General features: G+C 39.9%; 2 protein-coding genes and 1 long non-coding RNA gene across 5 annotated transcripts in view; 2 read left to right on the top strand and 1 right to left on the bottom strand.

Annotated features, from left to right (window-relative positions):
• The window catches only part of WNK3 (WNK lysine deficient protein kinase 3), a 192193-nt gene extending 185072 nt beyond the window's left edge, over positions 1 to 7121 (top strand). For all 3 annotated transcript variants that reach the window (XM_018043857.1, XM_005700891.3, XM_013976555.2), the window contains exons 22-23: positions 1257 to 1459; positions 5780 to 7121. In XM_018043857.1, coding sequence (XP_017899346.1) covers positions 1257 to 1459; positions 5780 to 6109 — 533 coding nt within the window. In that variant the 3' untranslated portion in view covers positions 6110 to 7121. The remainder of the gene's footprint in view (positions 1 to 1256; positions 1460 to 5779) is intronic.
• LOC108634339 lies at positions 1271 to 24226 on the bottom strand. Its single transcript, XR_001917569.1, has 4 exons — positions 24146 to 24226; positions 15618 to 15759; positions 10778 to 10852; positions 1271 to 1353 (listed from the first exon to the last, which is right to left on the bottom strand). It is a non-coding gene; the product is annotated as an uncharacterized LOC108634339 (long non-coding RNA).
• Positions 24227 to 24354: 128 nt separating this feature from the next.
• The window catches only part of FAM120C (family with sequence similarity 120C), a 133165-nt gene continuing 132349 nt past the window's right edge, over positions 24355 to 25170 (top strand). Inside the window, exon 1 of the mRNA XM_018043858.1 lies at positions 24355 to 25151. Coding sequence (XP_017899347.1) covers positions 24453 to 25151 — 699 coding nt within the window. The 5' untranslated portion in view covers positions 24355 to 24452. The remainder of the gene's footprint in view (positions 25152 to 25170) is intronic.

Genomic DNA, 25170 nt, shown 5'->3' with positions numbered 1-25170 from the left:
TTGAGATTATTATGTTCCTCTTTATTAAGGAATTTTCTTATCCTTTTCCCACGGGAAAAGGTATGGGGTTGGCATGGTATAATGGAAAGCACATTGACAAAACAGTCAGAATACTTGGTTCTAACCTCAGCATATAACCTCAGCTGTTTACCCTCTGGATTCTAGTCTTCCCATCCCCAAAATAGAATGGTAATTTGATGAACCTATATCATGGCCCTATTACAAGTTTCAAAGAAGATAAAAGTACTTTGAATGTGTTAATATCGAGGTTCTTTTCTTATCTTTTACATTTTAAATAGTTTTTCACAATTAAAAAAAGTAACATAACATTTGTACAAGATTTTGTCACTTATGTATTTAATTAAATCCCTGGAAGTGTTACTGTGCTTAAATTTCACAACTGCATTTCCTAAAATTCAGTTTAGACCCACTCTATAAGTTTTGACTTGTAAATCAGTCAGAGGAACTTTATGAATTTTTTCTATGAGAATGATTTAGTTAGCTTGTGTAAGAGTACTAAATTAAAGACTTACTATAATGTTCAGATTAGGAGACTTTTCATTGATGGAGACATCTATATTTGATTTCTTTCATCTATTTGTACATCTTGTGCTCTAGAACTCATGAGACTAACAAACCATCTGCCTCCTGGTTTCTGCTATTCTAGATATAAACAGAAATATTGGTTTAAAAAATAAATGAGATTCTAGTTTTCTGAAAAATTTGAAAGTCAGTATGGTGTGTTAAAAAGAGAGAGTTCTCCTTTAGACTTTAGCGTTCCAGGCCTGATTCTGCTGGTAACTAATTGCAAGCTCTCAGGCATGTCAATTTATTTTTTCTAGGCCACATTTCCCCATTATAAAACAAATGGTGGTTTGGATTAGAATTCTAAGATTCTTTCTACTTTTTAACATTCTGATTGTTTTTTAACTCTTCTAAGTATCTATCTGAGGAAACTGATGAAAAGATTATGGAGTTGATACTGATGTTTTTGAGATAATGTTTATTATATTTGACTTATACCTAAGGTGACCATATAATTTGCCATCCAAACAAGAGGAAACTTTTGAGAGTGAAGGGCATACTGTTAGTAATAACACCAGGACAACAGCTTTAAACCAGAACTGTCCCAGATAAACTAGAATACCTGGTTACCTTATCTATACCCAATAGGTAGTTCTGCATTATCAGCCACAAAAGAGTATTTGTTTATGTTTTAATTCATCTTCATGGTTTCTCTGTTTTTCTTCTTACAGATCCACTGTGTGTGGAAAGTAGTGCAGCATCATTCCAGCAATCTTCAGTTAGTAAAAAAGGGATGTTCACAGATGACTTACACAAATTGGTGGATGACTGGACAAAGGAAACAGTAGGAAATTCGCTTATTAAGCCAAGTTTAAACCAACTTAAACAGAGTCAACAGAAACTAGAAACAGACAACTGGAACAAAGCATATGAAGTAAGTAGTTTATACCTGACTCTCTTTATTTATGAGAACTAAAACCATAAAAATTGGTTAACATAGAACTATGGTTATAATTACCATGAGAGAGTGGTGTGACTTGACAGTATAGAGGCACTTATCCTTGTCTAGATTCATTATGTCTTCAAGCAAATTATCTTTTACGGAAGAGGCCTGCAAACTTTTTCTGGGAAGGAGCCAGTTAGTAAATATTTTCAAGCCATGGGGTTGTAGCTACTCAATGCTGCAAAAACAGCCATAGACAGTATATAAACAAGTAGGCCTGGCTTTGTTCCATTAAAACTTGATTTGCAAAAAGAGTTGGCAGGCTGTAGATTGCTGACCCTTGTTTTAGGCTATTATAGCTGGAAGAAAAAAAACATCAAGTATCAGAAAGCATCTGGAGTAAGGGTTAATTCAGTTTTGTGGTACAAGAATTTTGGATTTTAAGGAAAAGCTATCTTATGTTAGTGGTAGATCAGTGTTCTCAGAGCCAATAAACTATTTTATGTATTCAATATGAAAAAGAATTTTAAAGATCTTATAACAAATTTCTTAAGTTTATGGATGAGATGTCTGGTTAATTGCATCTGGTCTTAGGTGTACATGGCAATCGAAGTGTAGAAAGATGTCCAAAATGCATTCTGGAGTAGAAAGAAGATAGGATCACAGAATAGTATATATAGTATTTAGGTAAAATTATATATATTAGATACATGTATATATGCATATGGACTTCCCAGGTGGCACTAGTGGTAAAGAACCCACCTGCCAATACAGGAGACGTAAGAGATGTGGGTTCAATCCCTGGGTTGGGAAGAGCCCCTGGAGGAGGGCATGACAACCCACTCCAGTGTTCTTGCCTGGAGAACCCCATGGACAGGCATGCCTGGTGGGCTGCAGTCCATAGCGTCACAGAGTCAGACACGACTGAAGCGACTTAGCCTAGCCTAGCCTAGCCTATGCTGCTGCTGCTAAGTTGCATCAGTCATGTTCGACTCTGTGCGACCCTATAGACGGCAGCCCACCAGGCTCCACCGTCTCTGGGATTCTCCAGGCAAGAACACTGGAGTGGGTTGCCATTTCCTTCTCCAATGCATGAAAGTGAAAAGTGAAAGTGAAGTCGCTCAGTCATGTCCGACTCTTTGCGATCCCATGGACTGTAGCCTACCAGGCTCCTCTGTCCATGGGATTTCCCAGGCAAGAGTACTGGAGTGGGGTGCCAATGCCTTCTCCGAGCCTAGCCTATATATGCATATAAATAGGAAAAGCCCTTAAAATATCCTGGATGGTGGAATTTGGATCTAATTTTACTTTGTTGTTCTCTGTGTGTGAATTTTTAAAGTATCTTTTTTTTTTTTCCAAAATGAGTAAATCTATTAAAATGTGAATCAGGGCTTAGAATCTCAACCCATATCATTGAAAGAGATGTCTGTGTCTGTTATGTTTGTGTAGACATATGTGTGTGTATATAGTCACTGCATGTAGTTTGGTAAAGAGTCTGAAAATACATTTAGAGTTAACATTGAATAAAAATTTTCAAAAGCCTAGATTTTCCAAACTAGTAAACAATGTATCTGCTTGAGGGCTCTCTGTATTTATATTATTCCTGGCACGGATTTATACACAGAAAGGATCACCATTGTAAAAGTTGGAAGCCATTAGAGGCAGATTTCAAGACATAAATGTGTTTGTGCTGCCAGTGAAAGATGCTCTGAGCATTATGTGAATGGAAGCCTTTGTTGCTGAGTTGAAGAGTGGTTTATTGCAGTTATAATGAGGGATACTTGGAGGAAGAGTGCATAGGAAATGGAGTATGAATAAAAGTGGTAAACGTTCTTAATACAGACTTGGTTCCAGGTCAGGTCAGTCATTTACTAGTTATGTGACTTTAGACAAGTCATTTGTGCCTCAGTTTCCATGCCTTTAAAACAGGGATAATACTTTCTGGTCTGCAGGATTGTTGTGAGGATTAACATCTATAAAGTACCTAGCACATAGTAGTATCCTGTATGTGGTAACTATTTTTGTATTTTTAAGTTCAGTTGATTATATGTTTATGTGGAGAGCCTGTCTCACTATCTAATGATCTTGCATGTTACTGTTGTGTAGTCTTAGAAAACTGTCACAGTTATGTGTCAGCTCCTTTACTCTGTGCCAAGCTCTCTGCTAGGCACTGGGTTTGATTAGTAAGAACAAGTGTATGTTCCCTATTCTCATGGGACTTATATGCTGGTGGGAAAGTTAGATATGAACAGACTTGTATAAAAAATATAAAATTGCAGCTGTAATAAGGACTACAAATGAGAGATAAAAGATATCATACAGTAAGGGAAATTTGACCTAGTAAAGGGAAGTCAATGAAAGCTTTCCTGAGAAAGTGATGATTAAGCAGAGATCTGAAGGGTAAATATTAACTAGGTGAAAACAGGAGGGAATATGATTCTAAGCAGGAAGACCAGCATATGCAAAGCCCTGTATGGGGAAACAGAGACTGAAAAGACTGAAAGCAGACCCATTTGGCTGAAGTGAAGACAGCAGAGAGGAGTTGGTGCACAGTGAATCTAAGGAGGTCTGTACGGTCTTAAAAGTGGTGATGATAAGGATCTTTGTCTTTATTTTAAGAAAGATAGATAGCCATTGAAGCCCTAGGGTTGACATGATCAGATTTGCTTTTTGAAAAGATCACTCTGACTTGAAGCAAGAAGAAAGATTGTTGACAATAAGCTTGGTAGACCAATCAAGAATTAGTCACAGTAGGCCTGATAAAGAGAAGTTGAACTTTTAAACTATTTTAAGAAAAGAGAGAGAGAGAGAGAAGCTGACATAAAGAAAAATGAACAGATTCCAAAAAATGTTTAAGAGATAAAATGGACCAGATGGAGGTGTCAAGGCTAGGTTTCTGGCTGGTATAACTGGCTATCATTCCAGTGTACCAATCATCAAAAAGGGGAACGTGAGCAGGCAGTGTGTTTTTGTAGTAGAAAAATCATACACTTGATTTTGGTTATTTGAATCTGAGATGCCTTTTAAATATCTAAGAGAAAATTAAGTATAACAAGTCATCTCCAATTGTCTTTGTTAAAAATAATACCAATGTGATTTTTGTTTGTAAAATAATAATGTGTGCTATAGAAGTTAATCAATGCAGAAAAGTACAAAATTATAAAATACCACCTTCAAATCCCACCACCCAGAAATGATTGTCACTAACTTTAGATAAACATCATTTCAGATATCTTTGTATATCTATATGTGGATACATAGGAATATACATAGAAACATGTGATCATACTATATGTGTTATTTTAAAACCAGAAGTATTTAATTTTACTTTAACAACAAAAATACTGATATGAAAATTGGATTGCTGGACTTTAAATAAAAGTTCTTTTTTCCCCTCAAGAGATCTTGTCATTTATTCTTGAGTCAAGCAAGAAAACCTTTATCCTAACTTAAACTTGAAACTTTAGTTGAAAGGGTTTTAACTTGACCATCCATTTAAAAGAACTAAGAATTTGGGACTGATACCAAGCTCTCCCTTAAGGAAGAATTATTTACTTTCATTTAGACATATTATTCCCATGTGCATATGATTTCAGTAATCTCTTTGTGTGTGCTTAGTTGATTTTAGTAATTTCTTTACATACACATAATCACAATATGATAAGAATCAAGCAGGAATATATTTTCTGAGAACTGTCAAAAACATAATTGTCTTGAGTTTAAACTTCCCAAAATATAACAGAAATATCAGACTTCAAATAGTGAGTAGTAGAAGGAGGTAGGGAGGTGACATTTACTGAGCACTTACTATATGCCAGGCAGTTTTCCCTATGCCACACTAAATTATGATCCTATGTCTTCAGAAAATTATGTAGTAAGATGAACTATTATTGTCTGTGGCCCTGAATGAAAGAATGCCTGGGACTGGCAGAAGGAAGTAAAAATAGAAGAGTAGTGCTAGCATGAGGAAAGGAACTATGAACAGAAATTTACCAGGGGTCTTGGAGTTATCTGGAACTGTGTTCAAATCTTTACCTTACTATTAATTTGCTAAGTGGTGATGGGCATTATTAATTTTGAGCTTCTGTTTCCTCATCTAAAAATGCTTGTCTTGCAGGGCAGTTATGAAGATGAAATGAAATAAGGTATATAACTATGAGCACACAGAAAGTTACTCCCCAAATGGTAGACACTCAGAATAATAATGAGAGAGTAGTAGTGAGACAAAAAAGAATAGGAAGGAATATAGAGTAAAAGCATCTATCAAATAAACTGATCTTTTGTTTTTGTTTTTATTTTTGTTTTTGTTAGAATACTCCATCTACTATGGGCTACACACCAACATGGATTTCTTCTCTGTCCCAAATCCGTGGAGCTGTCCCAACCTCCTTGCCACAAGGACTGTCACTCCCTTCATTTCCTGGGCCATTATCATCATATGGAATACCCCATGTTTGTCAGTATAATGCTGTGGTGGGGCCAGGGTATCCAGTACAGTGGGTAGGAATTTCAGGAACACCACAACAGTCTCTAGTAATTCCTAACCAACCTGGGGGACCGTTCCAACCAGGGATGAATTTGCAGGCGTTTCCAGCTTCATCAGTGCAGAATCCGTCCACGATCCCTCCTGGTCCCAAGTAAATCAGAGTAGATAATGAAGAAAAGGGAGTTTTTTTCATAATTATTTTCAGGATACCTAAGGTATTAAACTTTCTTCTTGGGTTCTGCCATATTTTCCCTCATTCTGAGTTTACTTTCCACTCTTATTTTTTGTTCCAATGTAGTATTTGATATAGCTCATCACCTGTAGAACTGTGCAGTTTGTACATAGAACACTGCACATAGAAATGTTTTTTCACTTCAAATCCTATCCTCTTTGATACTTGATTTTTAAAAAAATGCCGTTTAGAATGCTTAAATACGCTCAGCTTGAGCATTATCATTTCCAGGACACTTTCCACACGTTGCTGAGAAGCCCCCATTTTTTTTTTTAATTGCATTCTCTGCAGCTAGATGATACTTTTCTTTAAAAGGTATAAGAACTATTTAAATTTATATTCCCCAAACATAGACAAAGTGAGACTCTCCAGCAGGGTCTTATGAGATTCTTCATGTTGTTTATCTTAGGTTTACCTTTCACAGAAGGCAGGGTAACTTGCTGTAGTAAATGTTTTGGTATATAAAATTAGAATAACTTTGTCAACCAACATAGAACATGAGCCCTTTTTAATGTGATTTTCTTCCCGTCGTCACAGCAGTAGGAGTGAAGCCTTGTTTTAGGTGAGGCGGAGAGGAAGGAAAAAACAGAACTGTAACAGTTCCTTGATTCTGCAGATAATGTAGCTGCGTTAGGATTTCCGTAGTAATTCAAAGCAGCTATCTCTTTGTTTCTCATGTGCACACTACATTGTATTTGAGCATGAGAGGCATTGGTTTGGCTTGCATTCTTTTGCAAGGGATATACTGCAGCTGATATGAATCCCATTTGGGGGGAATCTTTGTATTCCTAACAAAGACGATTCAAGTTACACCTCTATTAATCCATTCTTCTGAAGAGAAATTTACTTGATACAGTAGGTTTTGAGACTTACACATGAAACACTGGCTTTACAAGGTTTAAGAGATGAACAGTATGAAAAGGCAAAATGATAAGATACAGAAAGAAGAACTCCCAAGGTCAGTAGGTGCTCAGTATGCTACTGAAGATCAGTGGAGAAATAAATCCAGAAAGAATGAAGGGATGGAGCCAAAGCAAAAACAATACCCAGTTGTGGATGTGACTGGTAATAGAAGCAAGGTCCGATGTTGTAAAGAGCAATATTGCATAGGAACCTGGAATGTTAGGTTCATGAATCAAGGCAAATTGGAAGTAGTTTAACAGGAGATGGCAAGAGTGAGTGTCAACATTCTAGGAATCGGCAAACAAAAATGGACTGGAATGGGTGAATTTAACTCAGATGACCATTGTATCTACTACTATATGCAGGAATCCCTTAGAAGAAATGGAGTAGCCATCATGGTCAACAAAAGAGTCCAAAATGCAGTACTTGGATGCAATCTCAAAAACGACAGAATGATCTCTGTTCATCTCCAAGGCAAACCATTCAATATCACAGTAATCCAAGTCTATGCCCCAACCAGTAACACTGAAGAAGCTGAAGTTGAACGGTTCTATGAAGACCTACAAGACCTTTTGGAACTAACACCCAAAAAAGATGTCCTTTTCATTATAGGGGACTGGAATGCAAAAGTAGGAGGTCAAGAAACATCTGGAGTAACAGGCACATTTGGCCTTGGAATGCAGAATGAAGCAGGGCAAAGGCTAATAGAGTTTTGCCAAGAGAATGCACTGGTTATAGCAAACACCCTCTTCCAACAACACAAGAGAAGACTCTACACATGGACATCACCAGATGGTCAACACAGAAATCAGATTGATTATATTCTTTGCAGCCAAAGATAGAGAAGCTCTATACAGTCAGCAAAAACAAGACCGGGAGCTGACTGTGACTCAGATCATGAACTCCTTATTGCCAAATTCAGACTTAAATTGAAGAAAGTAGGGAAAACCACTAGACCATTCAGGTATGACCTAAATCAAATCCCTTATGATTATACAGTGGAAGTGAGAAATAGATTTAAGGTACTAGATCTGATAGAGTGCCTGAGGAACTATGGACGCATGTTTGTGACATTGTACAGGAGAAAGGGATCAAGACCATCCCCATGGAAAAGAAATGCAAAAAAGCAAAAGGGCTGTCTGGGAAGGCCTTACAAATAGCTGTGAAAAGAAGAGAAGTGAAAGCAAAGGAGAAAAGGAAAGATATAAGCATCTGAATGCAGAGTTCCAAAGAATAGCAAGGAGAGAGAAGAAAGCCTTGCTCAACGATTAATGCAAAGAAATAGAGGAAAACAACAGAATGGGAACGACTAGAGATCTCTTCAAGAAAATTAGAGATACCAAGGAAACATTTCATGCAAAGATGGGCTCGATAAAGGACAGAAATGGTACGGACCTAACAGAAGCAGAAGATATTAGGAAGAGGTGGCAAGAATACACAGAAGAACTGTACAAAAAAGATCTTAACGATCCAGATAATCACGATGGTGTGATCACTCACCTAGAGTCAGACATCCTGGAATGTGAAGTCAAGTGGGCCTTAGAAAGCATCACTACGAACAAAGCTAGTGGAGGTGATGGAATTCCAGTGGAGTTATTTCAAATCCTGAAAGATGATGCTGTGAAAGTGCTGTACTCAATATGCCAGCAAATTTGGAAAACTCAGCCGTGGCCGCAGGACTGGAAAAGGTCAGTTTTCATTCCAATCCCAAAGAAAGGCAATGCCAAAGAATGCTCAAACTACTGCACAATTGCACTCATCTCACATGCTACTAAAGCTCCAAATTCTCAAAGCCAGGCTTCAGCAATACATGAACCATGAACTTCCAGATGTTCAAGCTGGTTTTAGAAAAGGCAGAGGAACCAGAGGTCAAATTGCCAACATCCGCTGGATCATGGAAAAATGAGAGTTCCAGAAAAACATCTATTTCTGCTTTATTGACTATGCCAAAGCCTTTGACTGTGTGGATCACAATAAACTGTGGAAAATTCTGAAAGAGATGGGAATACCAGACCACCTGACCTGCCTCTTGAGAACCCTAATGAAGGTCAGGAAGGAACAGTTAGAACTGGACACTGAACAACAGACTGGTTCCAAATAGGAAAAGGAGTAAGTCAAGGCTGTATATTGTCACCCTGCTTATTTAACTTATATGCAGAGTACATCATGAGAAACGCTGGGCTGGAAGAAGCACAAGCTGGAATCAGGATTGCCAGGAGAAGTATCAATAACCTCAGATATGCAGATGATACCACCTTTATGGCAGAAAGTGAAGAGGAACTAAAAAGGCTCTTGATGAAAGTGAAAGAGGGGAGTGAAAAAGTTGGCTTAAAGCTCAACATTCAGAAAACGAAGATCATGGCATCTGGTCCCAGCACTTCATGGGAAATAGATGGGGAAACAGTGCAAACACTGTCAGACTTTATTTTTTGGGGCTCCAAAATCACTGCAGATGGTGACTGCAGCCATGAAATTAAAAGACACTAACTCCTTGGAAAGAAAGTTATGACCAACCTAGATAGCATGTTGAAAAGCAGAGATATTACTTTGCCAACAAAGGTCCGTCTAGTCAAGGTTATGGTTTTTCCAGTGGTCATATATGGATGTGAGTGTTGGACTGTGAAGAAAGCTGAGCACCGAAGAATTGATGGTTTTGAACTGTGCTGTTGGAGAAGACTCTCGAGAGTCCCTTGGACTGCAAGGAGATCCAACCAGTCCATTCTAAAGGAGATCAGCCCTGGGTGTTCTTTGGAAGGAATGATGCTAAAGCTGAAACTCCAGTACTTTGGCCACCTCATGAGAAGAGTTGACTCATTGGAAAAGACTCTGATGCTGGGAGGGATTGAGGGCAGGAGGAGAAGGGGACAACAGAGGATGAGATGGCTGGATGGCATCACCGACTCAATGGACATGGGTTTGGGTGAACTCTGGGAGTTGGTGATGGACAGGGAGGCCTGGCGTGCTGCAATTCATGGGGTCGCAAAGAGTCGGACACGACTGAGCGACTGAACTGAACTGAACTGAAGAGATGAGGGGTATACACTGTCCTGCAGTAGATAGTAGACCCTCAAAAGATACTATTTAAGTTGTCCTTAGCTTATTTTGGGGGAGAGGATTACCTTTTTTTTTTAGTTGTTATAGTTTTCTTGTTTATATCTGTAGTATCTTAGATGATTTTAGATCTTAGATAATTTTGGCAGCCTCTTTAGAATCTGAGAGAGATCACTGTCAAGTTGCACTTTACTGGGTTTTATCCAGTTTTAAGAGGAGGGGAGGCAATGTCAGAATATAGGCTTTTGGTTTTCAAGAAAGTTAACTAATATTCTTAGAAGTCTGGTCACAGAGTTACCTAATGCTTGATCAATCTGTGAAACCCAAATATTGAATTCTAAAATGGTATCTATCAACTACCACATATAAACATGTTTGAAATACTTTTCACTCTGAAGATTTCAAAGTCATTTCTAGGACACATTTACCTAATAAGGAGTTCTATTGGTCAACATTCCAGATGATCACCCAACATTTCTGTTGACAGATTTTCCTCCATATTCTTCCAAAAATTTTACCCCATGATCTTGCCAGGTAATAAGGAAAACTTAATGGGTGTACTTTTTTTTTTTGCACACTCTAGTTTGTGACATTCAGCACCCTTTTTCAAAAAAAAAAAAAGTCTTCTGTTGCTTACCTTAGGATCACACTCAGCATCATGAAGATTCTGTCACTATCATTTGGGGCATCCAGGATAGCATTTTGAGAACTGCTGTTGATAAGAGTCACAGCTTCTTTTTATAAAACATACTCTGGTTTGGATGAGTCTTTCTAAATCTTATGTACAGATTCTTCAGATTTCTTCTACAGAAATTTGCGAGTTGAAATGGTTTTAGGACATTAGTGTAATGCAGATTCTCGCATTGCAGTTTTCCATGTGTATAAAAAACAATGTGCCTAAAATCTGTGATTCTTTCAAACTGCTTGTGTTTCATTAGTAGAATCAGCTTTGTGTGATTACATTGAGACTTACAATTTATAAGCTGAAAATACTGCAGGTTTTATGATCCTTTTTAGAGTTACAATCCTTTTAAATAGTGTACCCCAGGATGAAAAAAGCTCCATGGATGACATTTATTAATGGTTGCTCTATGTCATATGTCCCACATTTTGCCACCACCTCTGTTTTATGTACAATTCATCATTCTTTTGCCTGCAGACTCTTGCAGTGCCTTGTAATATTTAGAATCTTTTCAGATTTTTTGCTGGAAAGAAAAGTAGTCTTCTAAAGTTTGAAGATGGTGAGTAGTGTACTGCTGTGTCCATGCTGACTGCAGTAGTTGGGTTAACATATATGTTACGTATACAGTATGTATATGTAACATGTATAAGTTTAAAAATACAGAAAAAAGTGAGTTTGTGCAGAAATGAAGAAAACAGTGTTATTCACATCACTGTGGGTTTTTAAGTTATTTTTTCCCATTACTTAAATGTTTGACTCAGATTATAGTCACTTTGACTGTAAATATTAGCTAGTTTTCTATCTAAGGGTTTTGCATTATTTCATAATTTTGATAAATCATGATAGTGCTGTTTTCATCCTTGCTGAGGTACTTTCCCCCCCCAGAAATAACTAACTCTTGAGTAAAGTTCAGAAATTCCTTCTTACTTAACAAAGAGCCTACTATAAAGAAGGGCCTTCTTCTCATTTCCAACACACACCAAAACCTGTCCTTTCCATTTTCCTTCTTGTAGAAGAAAAAAGGTTACACTAAACAGTCCTACTTGTAAAGCTTTTTTGAGGGTAGTCAGTATGTCCAACCATCATGTTTACTTCTCAAAGTGCAAGTCTGATGAATAGTACTGTATCTCCATATGTGGCAATGTGAGCATTTCATCATGAAGTACCTGCTGCTATGTTTGTGAAGTTGGGTGTAACATCATAAGAATATGAAACCAGTATTGGTGTAAATCTAATGAAAATAACCCTATGTATTTATACCAGTCTTGAATCTCTATTTAAGGCAATTTGCTGTAGTTAACAAATATCCACTTGGTTTTTCATCTTTTCTTGCCAGTTTTATATCCAGCATGAATTCCAATGGTTTGACAGCAAAATTATCTGTGAAAGTTTAAAAGGCACTTTTCTGCTGCAATTTTTGGATTGAGTGGAGTGTTATGTATAATACGATGGGCTATATCATTTTAGAACCCCATATTTAATCCCAATCCAATTACAATTTTTTATCTACCTCTTTCAAAGCTGTTTTGGGGTACACATGAAAACACTGCCTGTGAAACTTGTTTTTTTGCCTTGATTCTCAGTATTCTTTCAGGTTATAAATCTGGCCTGCCTTCTTGTCCCAGTGCTGTGAGTTTGAAATGAGAGGGACCATCACTCTGCCACCAATCTATGTTTTAAGTGATGAGAGCCACATGCTTCTGAAATAAGCTTTGGGGATGTAGGGATGGAGAACAGAGAAATAAATCCAGCTGGTGGCAATATAGGACTTAGTGGTAGAAGTTAGTTGTAAACAAACAAATGGTAAGAAAGTACCTAAATTAGACAGTCCAGTGCCTGTAACTTCGCATCTTTTATTAGAGATGCATTTCTTGTCTGTGTGCCTAAAGGGCTATGGGTTGAAATTGCTTTAACTATCACAATGAAATATTTGATAAATCTTATAGCAGTGGCCTGTCATTCAGCATACTAGCATACAGCTAAGTATTTGTAGTGATATTTTATTACCTTAAAATGGCTGTATGCTTTTAGTTGAATTGTAGTTAGTTGTAACTGTTCATCCAATCTCTAGCATTTATCAGAGGCATTGACTTTCCTCTTTGCTGTCTTCTCTGAGTGATGAAAACGATGCATTCCTTTTTTCCCCCAGAAAACTGAGCAAATGTTTGTAAACCACATGTTGTTTCCCTTGTTTACTGTGTGTAACACTAAAGTGTATTTAATGTTAGTATTAATATTGTGTTTCTGGCTTCATCTACAAGTACATTCCTGAAGTATCCTTGCCATCAGTTTGGGATTCAGTTATTTAATCTTCTGTTTGGTTTAGAAGAATATTGAGATATTTGAGGTGTTGTGCAAGCCATTATTTCTAGAATAGATTGTTCATTTTTCATCCTGGATGAAAGTTTGATGAAAGTAGTTTCCTGGAGACTTGTTTTTTCACCTTTTATTTAAAAGATGACCCAATCAGGGAAGGGAGCATAGAAAAGGTCATTGATTTGGTTAAGTGTAATTTCTGAGACTGAAATAAAAAACCCAGTAGTTCAGACTATAAAATGGTGACACTGAAACTTGGTAAAATCCTTTGAAGTGAAATTAGTATGGAATTTTTCTGAAATGCTTTCAGGTCACCCTGGGAATAGTCTTTGTATGTGAAGGATGAACACAAACATTGGTCAGAAACCTTGACAGCCAACATAGGCATGGGCCTGGGATAGTAACTAGGTTACACTGAAGGTATTTTCAACTGAGATAGCTGGAAGATTATATAAACCAACAGCTCCCATTCTGGAAGATTTTCTTTTAATTTAAAAAACCTCAAGCAAAAAGCCTAAAAGTCAAGCAAGAAGGGAAGAGAGAAACTGGGTTCTTGAGAAAGAAATCAGTGCCATTGAAAAATAAAATTCCTAAATCCATGCTTGTCATCCTTCCCCTTTTTGTTGTTGTTGTTGTTTTTTAAGTTGCATTTCTTCTCCACTGTAAGATTTCAGATTGAAGTTTGTGGTCCAAAACATACCCTCAGCAGAAATAGTGATTGATTGGAAAGTGCAGTTGTTCAAGGTCTGTCATGCTCAATCACTTAAAGCTGTAATTTGTTTGATATGAATATTAAGCATGTAGACCTAGTGCAGCATGGGAGCCACTCAGGAAGTTTATGCAATTAATAAACTTTCATGCATAATTTACTATAAAATATGCAGAATTTTAGCCACTTCTCTACACTTAACCTTTAGTTGTATATGTCAACTCTCCTTTCTTAATTGGGGAATGTAGCATTATATGGAATGTTGTTAAACCTAATTTTAATCCTTCTTGACATTAACTTTTATTATTATTTTTTTTTATAAACCTAAGCGATCTGCCTTTAAGCAGTTGTCTGATTTTGGTTCTTTGAAACTGTGATTTTTATTTCATTTGTACCCAACCATTGTTAAGTATTTTGTTTCCTGGAAATTTTGTTTTGAAACAGAAAATAAAGGCTGTGTTAAAATGAGTATATTATCTTATTAAAATGCTGTCATAGTCACTGCAATCACCTGGCTTAAGCTGGTTCTTCATTTACCAAATCTAACTTAACAGATTTAAAAACTTTAATCCTGTAGTTATGTTGGATGGACAAACTAACCAACCTGTACGTTACCTCTTGATTTAGAGCTCCAACAAATTTTGGAGTTGGACCTCTTCCCCTGATTTGTCAATGAGCCATAATTGTAACAGTCACTATGATTTACTGAATACCTACTGTGTTAGTTAGGCTTGTGATATTTTTAATTCACAAAACAATCCTATAAGCGAGATCTGTTACTATCTCAACAGAGAAAATTTGAGGGTCAGAGAGATTAAATAGTTTACCAAGGCACGATAGCTAGTAAATGATGAAGTCTGGATCCAAACCCAGGTCTGACTCCAAAGTTCATGGGAAAAACCTCAGGCCATGCAGGAGACCCAGGTTCAATCCCTGGGTTGGGAGGATTCTCTGGTGAAGGGAATGGGTACCCACTCCAATATTCTTGCCTGGAGAATTCCATGGACCGAGGAGCCTGGTGGGCTACAGTCCATGAAAGAGTCAGACATGAATGAGTGACTAATACTTTGATTTTCATACTGACTCTCAGATATACTGTAATAATAACAGTCAAAATACATTTAGACTAACTTTTCAACTGATCATTATGATTAGTATATATTTTCATATATCTTTCTTGTTTTTAATTTATTTTAATTTTGGCTGTGCTAGATCTTCATTGCTGTGTTCAGGCTTTCTCTAGCTGTGGTGTGTGGGGGCTACTCTATAGCTGTGGTACACGGGCTTAGTTGCTCTGTGACATGTGGAATCTTCCTGGACCAGGGATTGAACCTGTGTCCCCTGTATTGGCAGGAGGATTCTTATCCACTGCACCAGGAAAGTCCTTCATATATCTTACTTGAGGTTATATCCAGTGCTTGTTTTATAATTTTAGGATTAGACATATATGTTTATGATACAAGCAATGATTCAAAATGTGCTCTTTGCACAAACTTATGGTGGGGTATTTCCATTCGTATTGATAGTGTTTATGGTCCACCTTCAGGAAAAAAAGTGCATTTGGAAATCTCCCTTGCACATCTTTCATTTACCACACTACAGTGACTTGGGAAACTGTCAAATGAGGTCAGATCCCTTGTTCATTTGATAATTTAGGTAGAAGACTCATGAATATTTTTATGCAAATAGCCCTGGAGGCAGAATAAGGGTTCTATCAGAAATATTCAAGATTAGATGAGGATTCTTAAAATGTTTTAAAAAGTCTATTACCTTGATTTAATGATTCAGTGACTCCAAGGTATTCTCTCTTAGGTGATCCCTAAAGGGAAGATCTGGAGAAAGGAAATGGCAACCCACTCCGGTATTCTTGCCTGGGAAATCCCATGGACAGGAGCATGGCAGGACACAGTCCCTAGGGTCACAAAAGAGTCAGACACAACTTAGCAACTAAACAACAACAAAGGGAGGATACACAATGGAACAAGCACAGGTTTTTTGATCTACAGACCTCTCAAACCTCTGTTTTCTCATTTGTAAAATGAGGTTTTGACTATTAGATATGTCCCAAATTTGCATCTCTAGTGACCTTCACAACAAACTTACACTTGGGAAATCAGGCTGGTTTAGAAATGGGCCCTGGTTCAGATTATAGTTAATACAGATGCCTTTTAGAGTCCAGCAGACCTGGATTTGTATTCTAGCTTTGTGAACTTAGGAAAATTACTTATTAGCTTCAATTTCCTTATCTGTAAAAATACCTCAGTGGTGGTATTTTGAGACTAAGCAAAAAAAAACAAAAAGGGCTTAGCACTGTGCCTGGCACATAGTAGGTTTGCTCATATAACAGTAACAACTCCTGAAGGGACCTTACATATCACTAAAAAGAAGAGGAAACAGTCATAGAGATGTAACAAAGCTGAACCCAATGTGCAAGTCAACACGAAGTCTGCTGGGGAAAGATTGAGTATTGGCTGCAATGATAGATGATGTAAAGTGAGGTTCAGAGATGAAAATATTTAAGTTGGAGGATAAAACACCATAAAACCAATTTAAAATGTGCCATCATTAATGAGCATTATATAAAAGAATGAGATGACATAATTAAGTAGTAGGAGTTGAGGAAATTCAGAAGGTGAGTCTTAAGAGAGGAGCTCAAGAGAGAAATGAAGTACAGCATAGATGATAGTCTGAATAGGAAGAGGACTTTGGGATAAATAGATGAAGAATTGGAAAAGACTAGCTCACATGCATGTTACAAATGAGGAAATAGACTCAGGAATTTAACCAGTATTTGTAAGATTTCTCCATTCCAGCTCAGAGGTTCTCATCCCTGTTTGCATATTAAAATCACCCAGGGAGGTATTTTTAAAAATTAGTGCCTTGGTTGCACAACAAAGTGAATATACTTAACACTACTGAACTGTATGGCAAAAACCACTACAATACTGTGAAGTAATTAGGCTCCAATTAAGAGAAATAAATTAATTACTTTAAAAAAATGGTTAAGATGGTAAATTTTGTGTTGTATGTATTTTACCACAGTGTAAAAAAAAAATAGTGTCTGGGCCCCATCCCTCTAATAAGTATTGTTTTAAAAAGCTCCCTAGATAATATATTAGTATCATATTAACCTAACTAGGGTTGAGAACCACAGTCATTGTTTTCTTTGCTAATCAAATGACCTCTCTATTATTGCTGGTTTAAGAAACAGAAGCAATATAGCAGCCTCATTAGACTTTCTAATGAATTATTTCCTATTACCATTATAAGCTTACAGCCTCTCAAACAGCCCCAAAGATTTGGGCAATAAAGAAAGCTAAGTGGGGCCCTTACAGAAACTAAATAGCTAGTTAACTATTTAGGTGGAAAATAATAAGATTTAATCCAATGTGACCTCTCCATGCAACCTCTTTATGCTTCTCTCTACCTTTCACTTTAACGATTAAAATTTGTTAGGTGCTTACTGTGCCAAACACTTTATCATATCATTTAATCTTCACAAGCTTCTGAGGTAAGTATCATTAACATCTCCCTTCTAAGCTCCTTGACTGTCTTCAGAACTCTTTACTCCCAGCCTAGTGTTATTCCTGGCCCATAGTGGGCTTCCCTCATGGCTCAGATGGTAAAGAATCTGCCTACAGTGTGGGAGACCCAGGTTCAATCCCTGGGTCAGGAAGGTCCCCTGGGAAGGAAATAGCAACTGACTTCAGTATTCTTGCCTGGAGAATTCCATGGACAGGAGGGCCTGGTGGGCTAAAGTCCAGGGGTCACAAACAGTCAGACACGACTGAGCAACTAACACTAACTTAACTGAAGTGTTATTCCTGGCACATAGTAGGTGCCAAATAAATCTGTTGAAAACTTAATGAGTCTGTGTTTCACAGATACATTAAGGGCTCAAGAGGTTAAATAACTTGTTATATAGCAAGTAAGGAGTTGAACAGGTTTTGGAGCCTAGATCTCAGCTCCAAAGCACACACTTTAACCACTATTCTGTGACATTCACTGTCCCTTTCTACTTTCAGGGCTTTGGCCTCTTTACTGTACCCTCTCTATGGCCTATGTTTAGCATACAGTTTCTCTTGTGCCATATATGTTTTGTGTTTTTAAGTAACAGAAACCCAATTTGAACAAGCTTAAACAAAAGAGGAATTTATTATAAAGTTGTTGGTGGTATCTCACAAAACACAAGGATAATGCAGATGGCCCTTAGGAACAAATTAGGTGCTGAAATGCAGCCAGGATTTTTCATCTTTCCTCCTCCAGCTCAATCCCAAATTCTCTGGGAAGGTACATAAAGAATGGCTCCTGATGCAACCAAGAGAGTAAGGTAGAGAAAAGGGTAGCAAGGGGGTATAGAGTAGACAGAATAGATGTTTACATACAGTCCTTTTGACTGCCCTATAAATACATATGCCATTTCCCCCATATCTACAATTCCAAAATGCCCACACCTAACAATCTATGGACAACTGCCAGTCACATGCAGCAACTGCATCCAGAGCAACAACATGGCATGGACATGCCCCTTCCTCATCTAGTTCAGTGCAATCTAAATGTGGATCCTGCAACCTCTTTATAACTTGACTGCCACCAATAGATCTAACATGCAATAATAGAGAAATATTTAGATTAACCACAAAGTTTCCTTTTAGGAAAGCAAAGGGGCACACCTTTATCCAGTCACTGGTCTGAGTATACACCATTTCCACCTGGATAGGAAGGAAGGAAGGAAATAAATTGCAGGTGTAGAAAAACTTATGAGAGTTAGTTATATTGATGCTCCTTCTTGTTTTACCAGTCTGTACTTGGGCCTTGGGATTGCTATAGAAGAGCAGTGATTCTCAAAATTAAGAGTACATAAGAATCATCTGGAGAACTAGTCCAACCTGCAAAAACACTCAACACAAACACTCCATTCAAACACCTGCACTAAAGAGACTAGACCAAACTTGGCTTCTATCCAAGTCTCTCAGTTCAGTTCAGTCACTTAGTCATGTTCAACTCTTTGTGACCCCATGGACTGCAGCACACCAGGCTTCCCTGTCCATCACCAAATCCCAGAGCTTGGGTCAGACTCACGTCCATTGAGTCGGTGATGCCATCCAACCATCCCATCCTCTGTCATCCCCTCCTCCTGCCTTCAATCTTGCCCATCATGAGGGTCTTTTCCAATGAGTCAGTTCTTCACATCAGGTGGCCAAAGTACTGGAGTTTCAGCTTCAACCTCAGTCCTACCAATGAATATTCAGGACTGATTTCCTTCAGGATTGACTTGTTTGATCTCCTTGCAGTCCAAGGGACTCTCAAGAGTCTTCTCCAACACCACAGTTCAAAAGCATCAATTCTTCAGTGCTCAGCTTTATGGTCCAACTCTCACATCTATACATGACTACTGGAAAAACCATAGCCTTGACTAGACAGACCTTTGTTGGCAAAGTAATGTCACTGCTTTTTAATATGCTGTCTGGGTTGGTCATAGCTTTTCTTTCAAGGAGCAAGCATCTTTTCATTTCATGGCTACAGTCACCATCTGCAGAGATTTTGCAGCCCAAAAAATAAAGTCTGTCACTGTTTCCATTGTTTCCCCATCTATTTGCCATGAAGTGATGGGACCAGATGCCATGATCTTAGTTTTTTGAATGTTGAGTTTTAAGCCAACTTTTTCACCCTTCTCTTTCACTTTCATCAAGAGGCTCTTCAGTTCTTCTTCACTTTCTGCCATAAGCGTGGTATCATCTGCATATCTGAGGTTATTGATATTTCTCCCGGCAATCTTGAGTCTCGCTTGTGCTTCATCCAGCCTGGTATTCCACATGGTGGGCTCTGCATATAGGTTAAATAAGCATGGTGACAATATACAGCCTTGACATACTCCTTTCCCAATTTGGAACCAGTCTGTTGTCCCATGTCTGATTCTAACATGTTCTAATATATTAACATGTCAGAGTCTCTGGGATGACCCAGTTTTCGTCTGGAAAAGCATGGGGCTGTAAAAAGAATGCATAGCTTGTTCTAGCTGACATCTGACAATAGACTCCTGACCTCTCTTTCTTAAGACTGTTTACCAAAAAGGGCTTACAATTATGAATTCTTCCCATGTGTGTGTGTCTCAAGGACCAATCCTTTGAAATGTAATCATTATGAAGGCTAGGGCCTCTGTCTCTCAGGAACTGTGGGAGGATATAATACTGACTTCAGTAATTGCCAATGAGCAGACACAGCTAGCCTAATTGCATTTACACTGGCCAGCCCTTTGTAATTTTTCCCTTTTCTGCCTCTACTTGAGCCCCACCTCACTCCTCCTCCCTCCTCCCTTTAAAATGCTGTCACCTCTGCACAAATGGAATGGACCTCTGCTCTTTCCCCTACTGTTAGTAACTGAATAAAATCTGTTCTCACTGCTTTAACTAATGTCAGCCTTTGTTTATCTTTGACACCACTTAAATCATAGATTGGCCTTCCCCAATGGCTCAGCAGGTAAAGAATCCACCTGCAAAACAGGCCACAGCAGATTGATCCCTGTGTTGGGAAGATCCCCTGGAGGAGGGCATGGCAACCCACTCCAGTATTCTTGCCAGGAAAATGCCATGGACAGAAGAACCTGGCGGACTACAGTCCATGGGGTTGCAAAGAGTCAGGACACAGCTCAAGCGACTGAGCACACAGACACAAACCACAGATTACTGGCCTCACCCTCAAGAGTTTCAGATTCAGGAGGTCTAGAATGAAGCCCAAGAACCTACATATCTAACAGATCCTAGGTGCAGATGTGCTAGTCCATGTACTATACTTTGAGAATCACTGCTGGCTCATGGTCGCCATTCACTAGATATGATTTTCTTCCTCAAAACCTCATATGACTGCCTGTTGATTTCATTTGAGGGGATTCACAATGCTAGTAAGTGCCAAGAATCTAATCAACTTGTGCACTTTGAATCTTTAGATTTGCTAAACAGAGTAACCTGACTCATTATGTTGCAGCTCTATTTCTTAGCTCTGTACCTAAGGACTTGCCTCCTTCTCCCTGGCATTCTGTTCAAGGTGTCCAGTTCACAGCACAGATAGAAAACAGTAGGCTGATTTAAAGGACGTGAAGCTTCTCTTTTTTGATCTGCTCTGGGAATGTTACACTTACCCACTCTCTCTTGTATTTCAGCTGAATGCATGTAAAGAGGAAGAGATCTTCACATTTGGGGGCTTTGGCTTATATAGATGGCTTCCTTGGTGGCTTAGATGGTAAAGAATCTGCTTATATAGATAACGTTATTCCAACTGCCTGGATGCCAGTTTCCTAATTAGTGAACTATTTGAAGTGAGACAGAGTTCTACTACTATAAGTCGGCAAAGCCCATGAATATCTGACCGTCAAGTTGCCAAACTCTTGATATATGCAGAAGGGATGCTGTTTTTGAGTCTCAAGAGCAATAAGCAACTATTTCATTGCCAAATAACAGAATGCAAACTTCCAATTAATGATACGAGAGATCTCCAATCTCTGCCAGTCCTACAGTTTAGGGTTTGTAATTTGACACACCCCATTTCTGGTACCAGTTCTTGAATTAATATTTTATGGTCATGAGTAGTTTCTGATTCAATTCTATCTTAAAAATAGTAAGGGTATGAGATTGCTTCAGAGAAACCAAGGACAAGAATATCTAAAGAATGATCTAAAACCTGGGACTTAAACATGATGAAGCCTTCCTATTTCCCATCTCTTTTTTGAGTCTGCATTTTTCTTCCCTTCCTTCAGACCAGCATCTTTTACTTTTGTTCATCTGATGGGAAAATTGACTGCTGATAGCCTCCAAGATTTAAATTTCAAGAAAAACTGGTCTCTCTGGTCCAGTTTCAAATTTCTAGGGAATGAGATTCTGATCGACCCAGCCTGAATTCATTATCTGCCTTTGACCCAGCCAGCTATGGTTATGGTTAACATGACAGTTTTTGTTATAACTGTAAATGGGGAGAGGGTTAATTCTTAGGAAAGAAGGGCTGAGTAGACAATCATTTAGGTATCCATTATATTAAAAAAAACCTCTATTCTTTCCATCCGCCATCCTTTCAAGCCACTATTCTCTCTTTCACTGTTTGTTTTCTTAAGAGTTATTTGTGTGCATTGCTTTAATATCTACTTATTCTTTGCCAATCTGGCTTGTTCTGTCTCCACTAGTCTTTTATGATTAATTTCTTTATGGAGTTTGATGCTTTTTCAGCTTTTGCATCCCCATACACTTTTCTCAATGGGCTACTTGTCCACGGGGCTGCAAAGAGTCAGACACGACTGAGTGATTAACACTTTCACACTTTTTTTGGGCTTCCCAGGTAGCACTAGTGGTAAAGAACCCACCTTCCAATGGCAGGAAACGTAAGAGTTCCATCCCTGGGTCCGGAAGATCTCCTGGAGGTGAGCACAGGAACCCACTCCAGTATTCTTGCCTGGAGAACCCCATGGACAGAGGAGCCTGGCAGGCTACAGTCCATAGGGTCACAAAGAGTCAAGCACCTGCAGCAACGTAGCATGCACGCACACTATTCTCAGACTTCATTTCCCCTGGACTACTCTTGGGTTCTGCACTTTTGTGTTCTTATTTAGCCTGCTTTTATCTCCTGCCTTCTATTAAGTTCCAAGACAGATCTATTACTCACAGAACAGAATGAATCTTCTTTGCTACCCTCCTCCTATTGAAACAGTGGGCTCTAAAAGCCAGTCAGCCAGAAGACTGGCACAATATCATAATCAACCAAGGAGAATGCTAAAAATAGATTTTACAAAAGATGATTCTGTGCTGTTAGGGAAAAAACTGAAACCACCTACCCTGGCCAGGCAAGATAGTAGCCACTTGCGTGAGTTATCTTAACAACAGGAGATTCCTGGTAAGGACATTGAAACTAACAAGCTACCACCAACCAGAAGAATTCAGGAAAGATCAAAAAGAGAAGATGCCAGTCCATATGTCCTACCAACCTCCCAGAATCCTCATTGCACTCTATCTTGGCTGAACAATTCACACACCACCAGTAAGAGCCCAGAGTCAGAATGATTGGCCAGAGACAAACTGGAAACTAACCCCATCACTATAAACTCCAAGAGTGCGAGCTACATGGCAGAGCACTTCTCCTGGGTTCCCTTACCCTACTGTCCTCTGCTTGGGTGCCCTTTCCTGATAAAGCCTCTTGCTCTGTCAGCACATGTCTCCTCAGACAATTCATTTCCAAGTGTTAAACAAGAGTCCACTCTCAGACCCTGGAAGGGGTCCCCCTTCCTTCCTTATTATGTCTGGAATTGGAGCCCTTACTGCTGTTTTCTCAAGAGCTCCCCAACAAATTAATTCATAGTGGTTGCAGATAAATGTCCTAACTATATGACATTGTAGCTCAGAGAGTACCAGAAAGGTACAACTTGTTTAATTTGTGCTGATGCTTATCTCCCTAAACAAAGAGATCCCGAGTACATTGGATATCCCATTTCACTTTGTCTCTGAATTACCTTGGGCAAATAAATAATGTAAATCTCACTATTCATAAACTGGGGCCAAAAAACTCTTCCTCAAAGAATTACCTTAGCTAAAAAGTATGTGGCTTATTACAGAACTAAGGTTATTTTACAACCTAAGATTATATTGTTATTGTTATCCAGTGGCTCAGTCATGTCCAAATCTTTGCAACCCCATGGACTGTAGCACGCCAGGCTTCCCTTTTACTATTCCCCAGAGTTTGCTCAAATTCATGTCCATTGAAGTCGGTGATGCCATCCAACCATCTCATCCTCTGTCCTCCCCTTCTCCTGCCTTCAATCTTTCCCAGCATCAAGGTCTCAGAAATGTTGGTGGTGATCATTTTTACGTTTCATATGTGTCCTTTTCAATAATGTGCTACCCACGTTATTCCCTCCCCCCAAAGGAAAATTCTTCCTTCTTGGGATTCTTATAATACTTAAGCTGAATTAAAATAATCCACTTTACTTCCTTTCCCATGATGCATCACTACCCCCAAACTCCTTTTCCTGGGAAAGGCGATAAACAGCTTGAAGCAACTCGGTGGATGTAGAGTTGGAGTGCAAATCCTAAACGCTTATCACGCCCCGCCCCTTGATACCTAGTGAATACAAGGGTAGACGAGGGTGGTAATTTAGTTCCAACTCTTTATCCCGAAGCCTTAGAAGAGAATACAACTCCCAGGATGCCCCGCATCCCTGCCCCGCCCCCGCTACTCCCCCACCCCCGCCTCCGGCTAGAAAGCGTGTACCACAGAGAAGAGGCAATATGGCTCCCGGAGGTGGCAGGAAAAGGCTTTACCCCTTTTGAAGCGGTGAACAGCGCCAGGAGAGGGATAAAAAAGAAGTGACTAGAGCCTGTCATCGGTTTTATGCTCCCAGCTTCTCCTGAGTCCGGTCGGCCTCACCCCTTCTTTCCTCCCAAATCCACTCAGCTGTCTCCTCCTCACCCCGCCCTCGTTCCCACTCTAGCTCACCCTCCCCTCGGGAATCCTTTCCCCGCCCCCTCGCCCCCCGCGGAGTGCGCACGCGCCCGCCCCCAGCTTCGCGCCCAGATCGCCGCCTAGCTTGCTCGCGCAGCCGCCGTCTCATCTGCCCACCGACGAAGCATGGGCGTCCAGGGCTTCCAAGAGTTCCTGGAGAAGCGCTGTCCCGGGGCCGTGGTGCCCGTGGACCTCCTCAAACTCGCGCGCACGGTCTCGCGCCAGCAGCAGCAGCACCAGCATCGCCAGCTGCCGCCTACGGCAGCCCTAGCGCCCGGGGCTCCACGCGCCGCCAGGGGCTCCGCGCCTCAGCAACCGCCATTCCCGCCCGCCGCCTTGGGTGCCTACTCCGGGGGCGCGGGGCCTACTCGACACCATCACCCCGCTCACCACTTCCACCATCACGGCCAGGCGCACCCCGGCCTGCACCCGCCGCCACCGCCGCCGCCGCCCCCCCCTCCGCTGCCCGGGGCCCGGGTGCTTGTGGACGCGGGCTCAGCGCTGCCGCGGCTTTATGGCGGCTACCAGACGGATTGGGTGTGTGGCGGCCAATGGAACGCCATGCTGGGCTACTTGTCAGCGCTCTGTCAGGCTTGTGCCTATCCCGGCGGCGACGGCCTGGAGCTGGTGGTCATGTTCCCCGGGGGCCTGGGTAAGGACCGGCTGGCCGAATGGGGCCGTCGGTGCCAGGCCGAGCGGCAGACAGCGCAACTGATCGTGGGACACGTGGGCAACAAGGGCACCCCTCCTCCTCGGGCCTGGTTCCTGCCACCGGCCTGCCTGAGCCACTGCGTGAGGCTAGCACTCATCCGCTTCCGGGTCAAGGTGAGGGAGGGGCCGGATC

Source organism: Capra hircus (genome assembly GCF_001704415.2).
Source record: "Capra hircus breed San Clemente chromosome X unlocalized genomic scaffold, ASM170441v1, whole genome shotgun sequence".
Taxonomy (NCBI): Eukaryota; Metazoa; Chordata; class Mammalia; order Artiodactyla; family Bovidae; genus Capra; species Capra hircus.
Note: the sequence above shows the minus strand (reverse complement) of the source record. Positions and strands in the feature narration are given on the sequence as shown.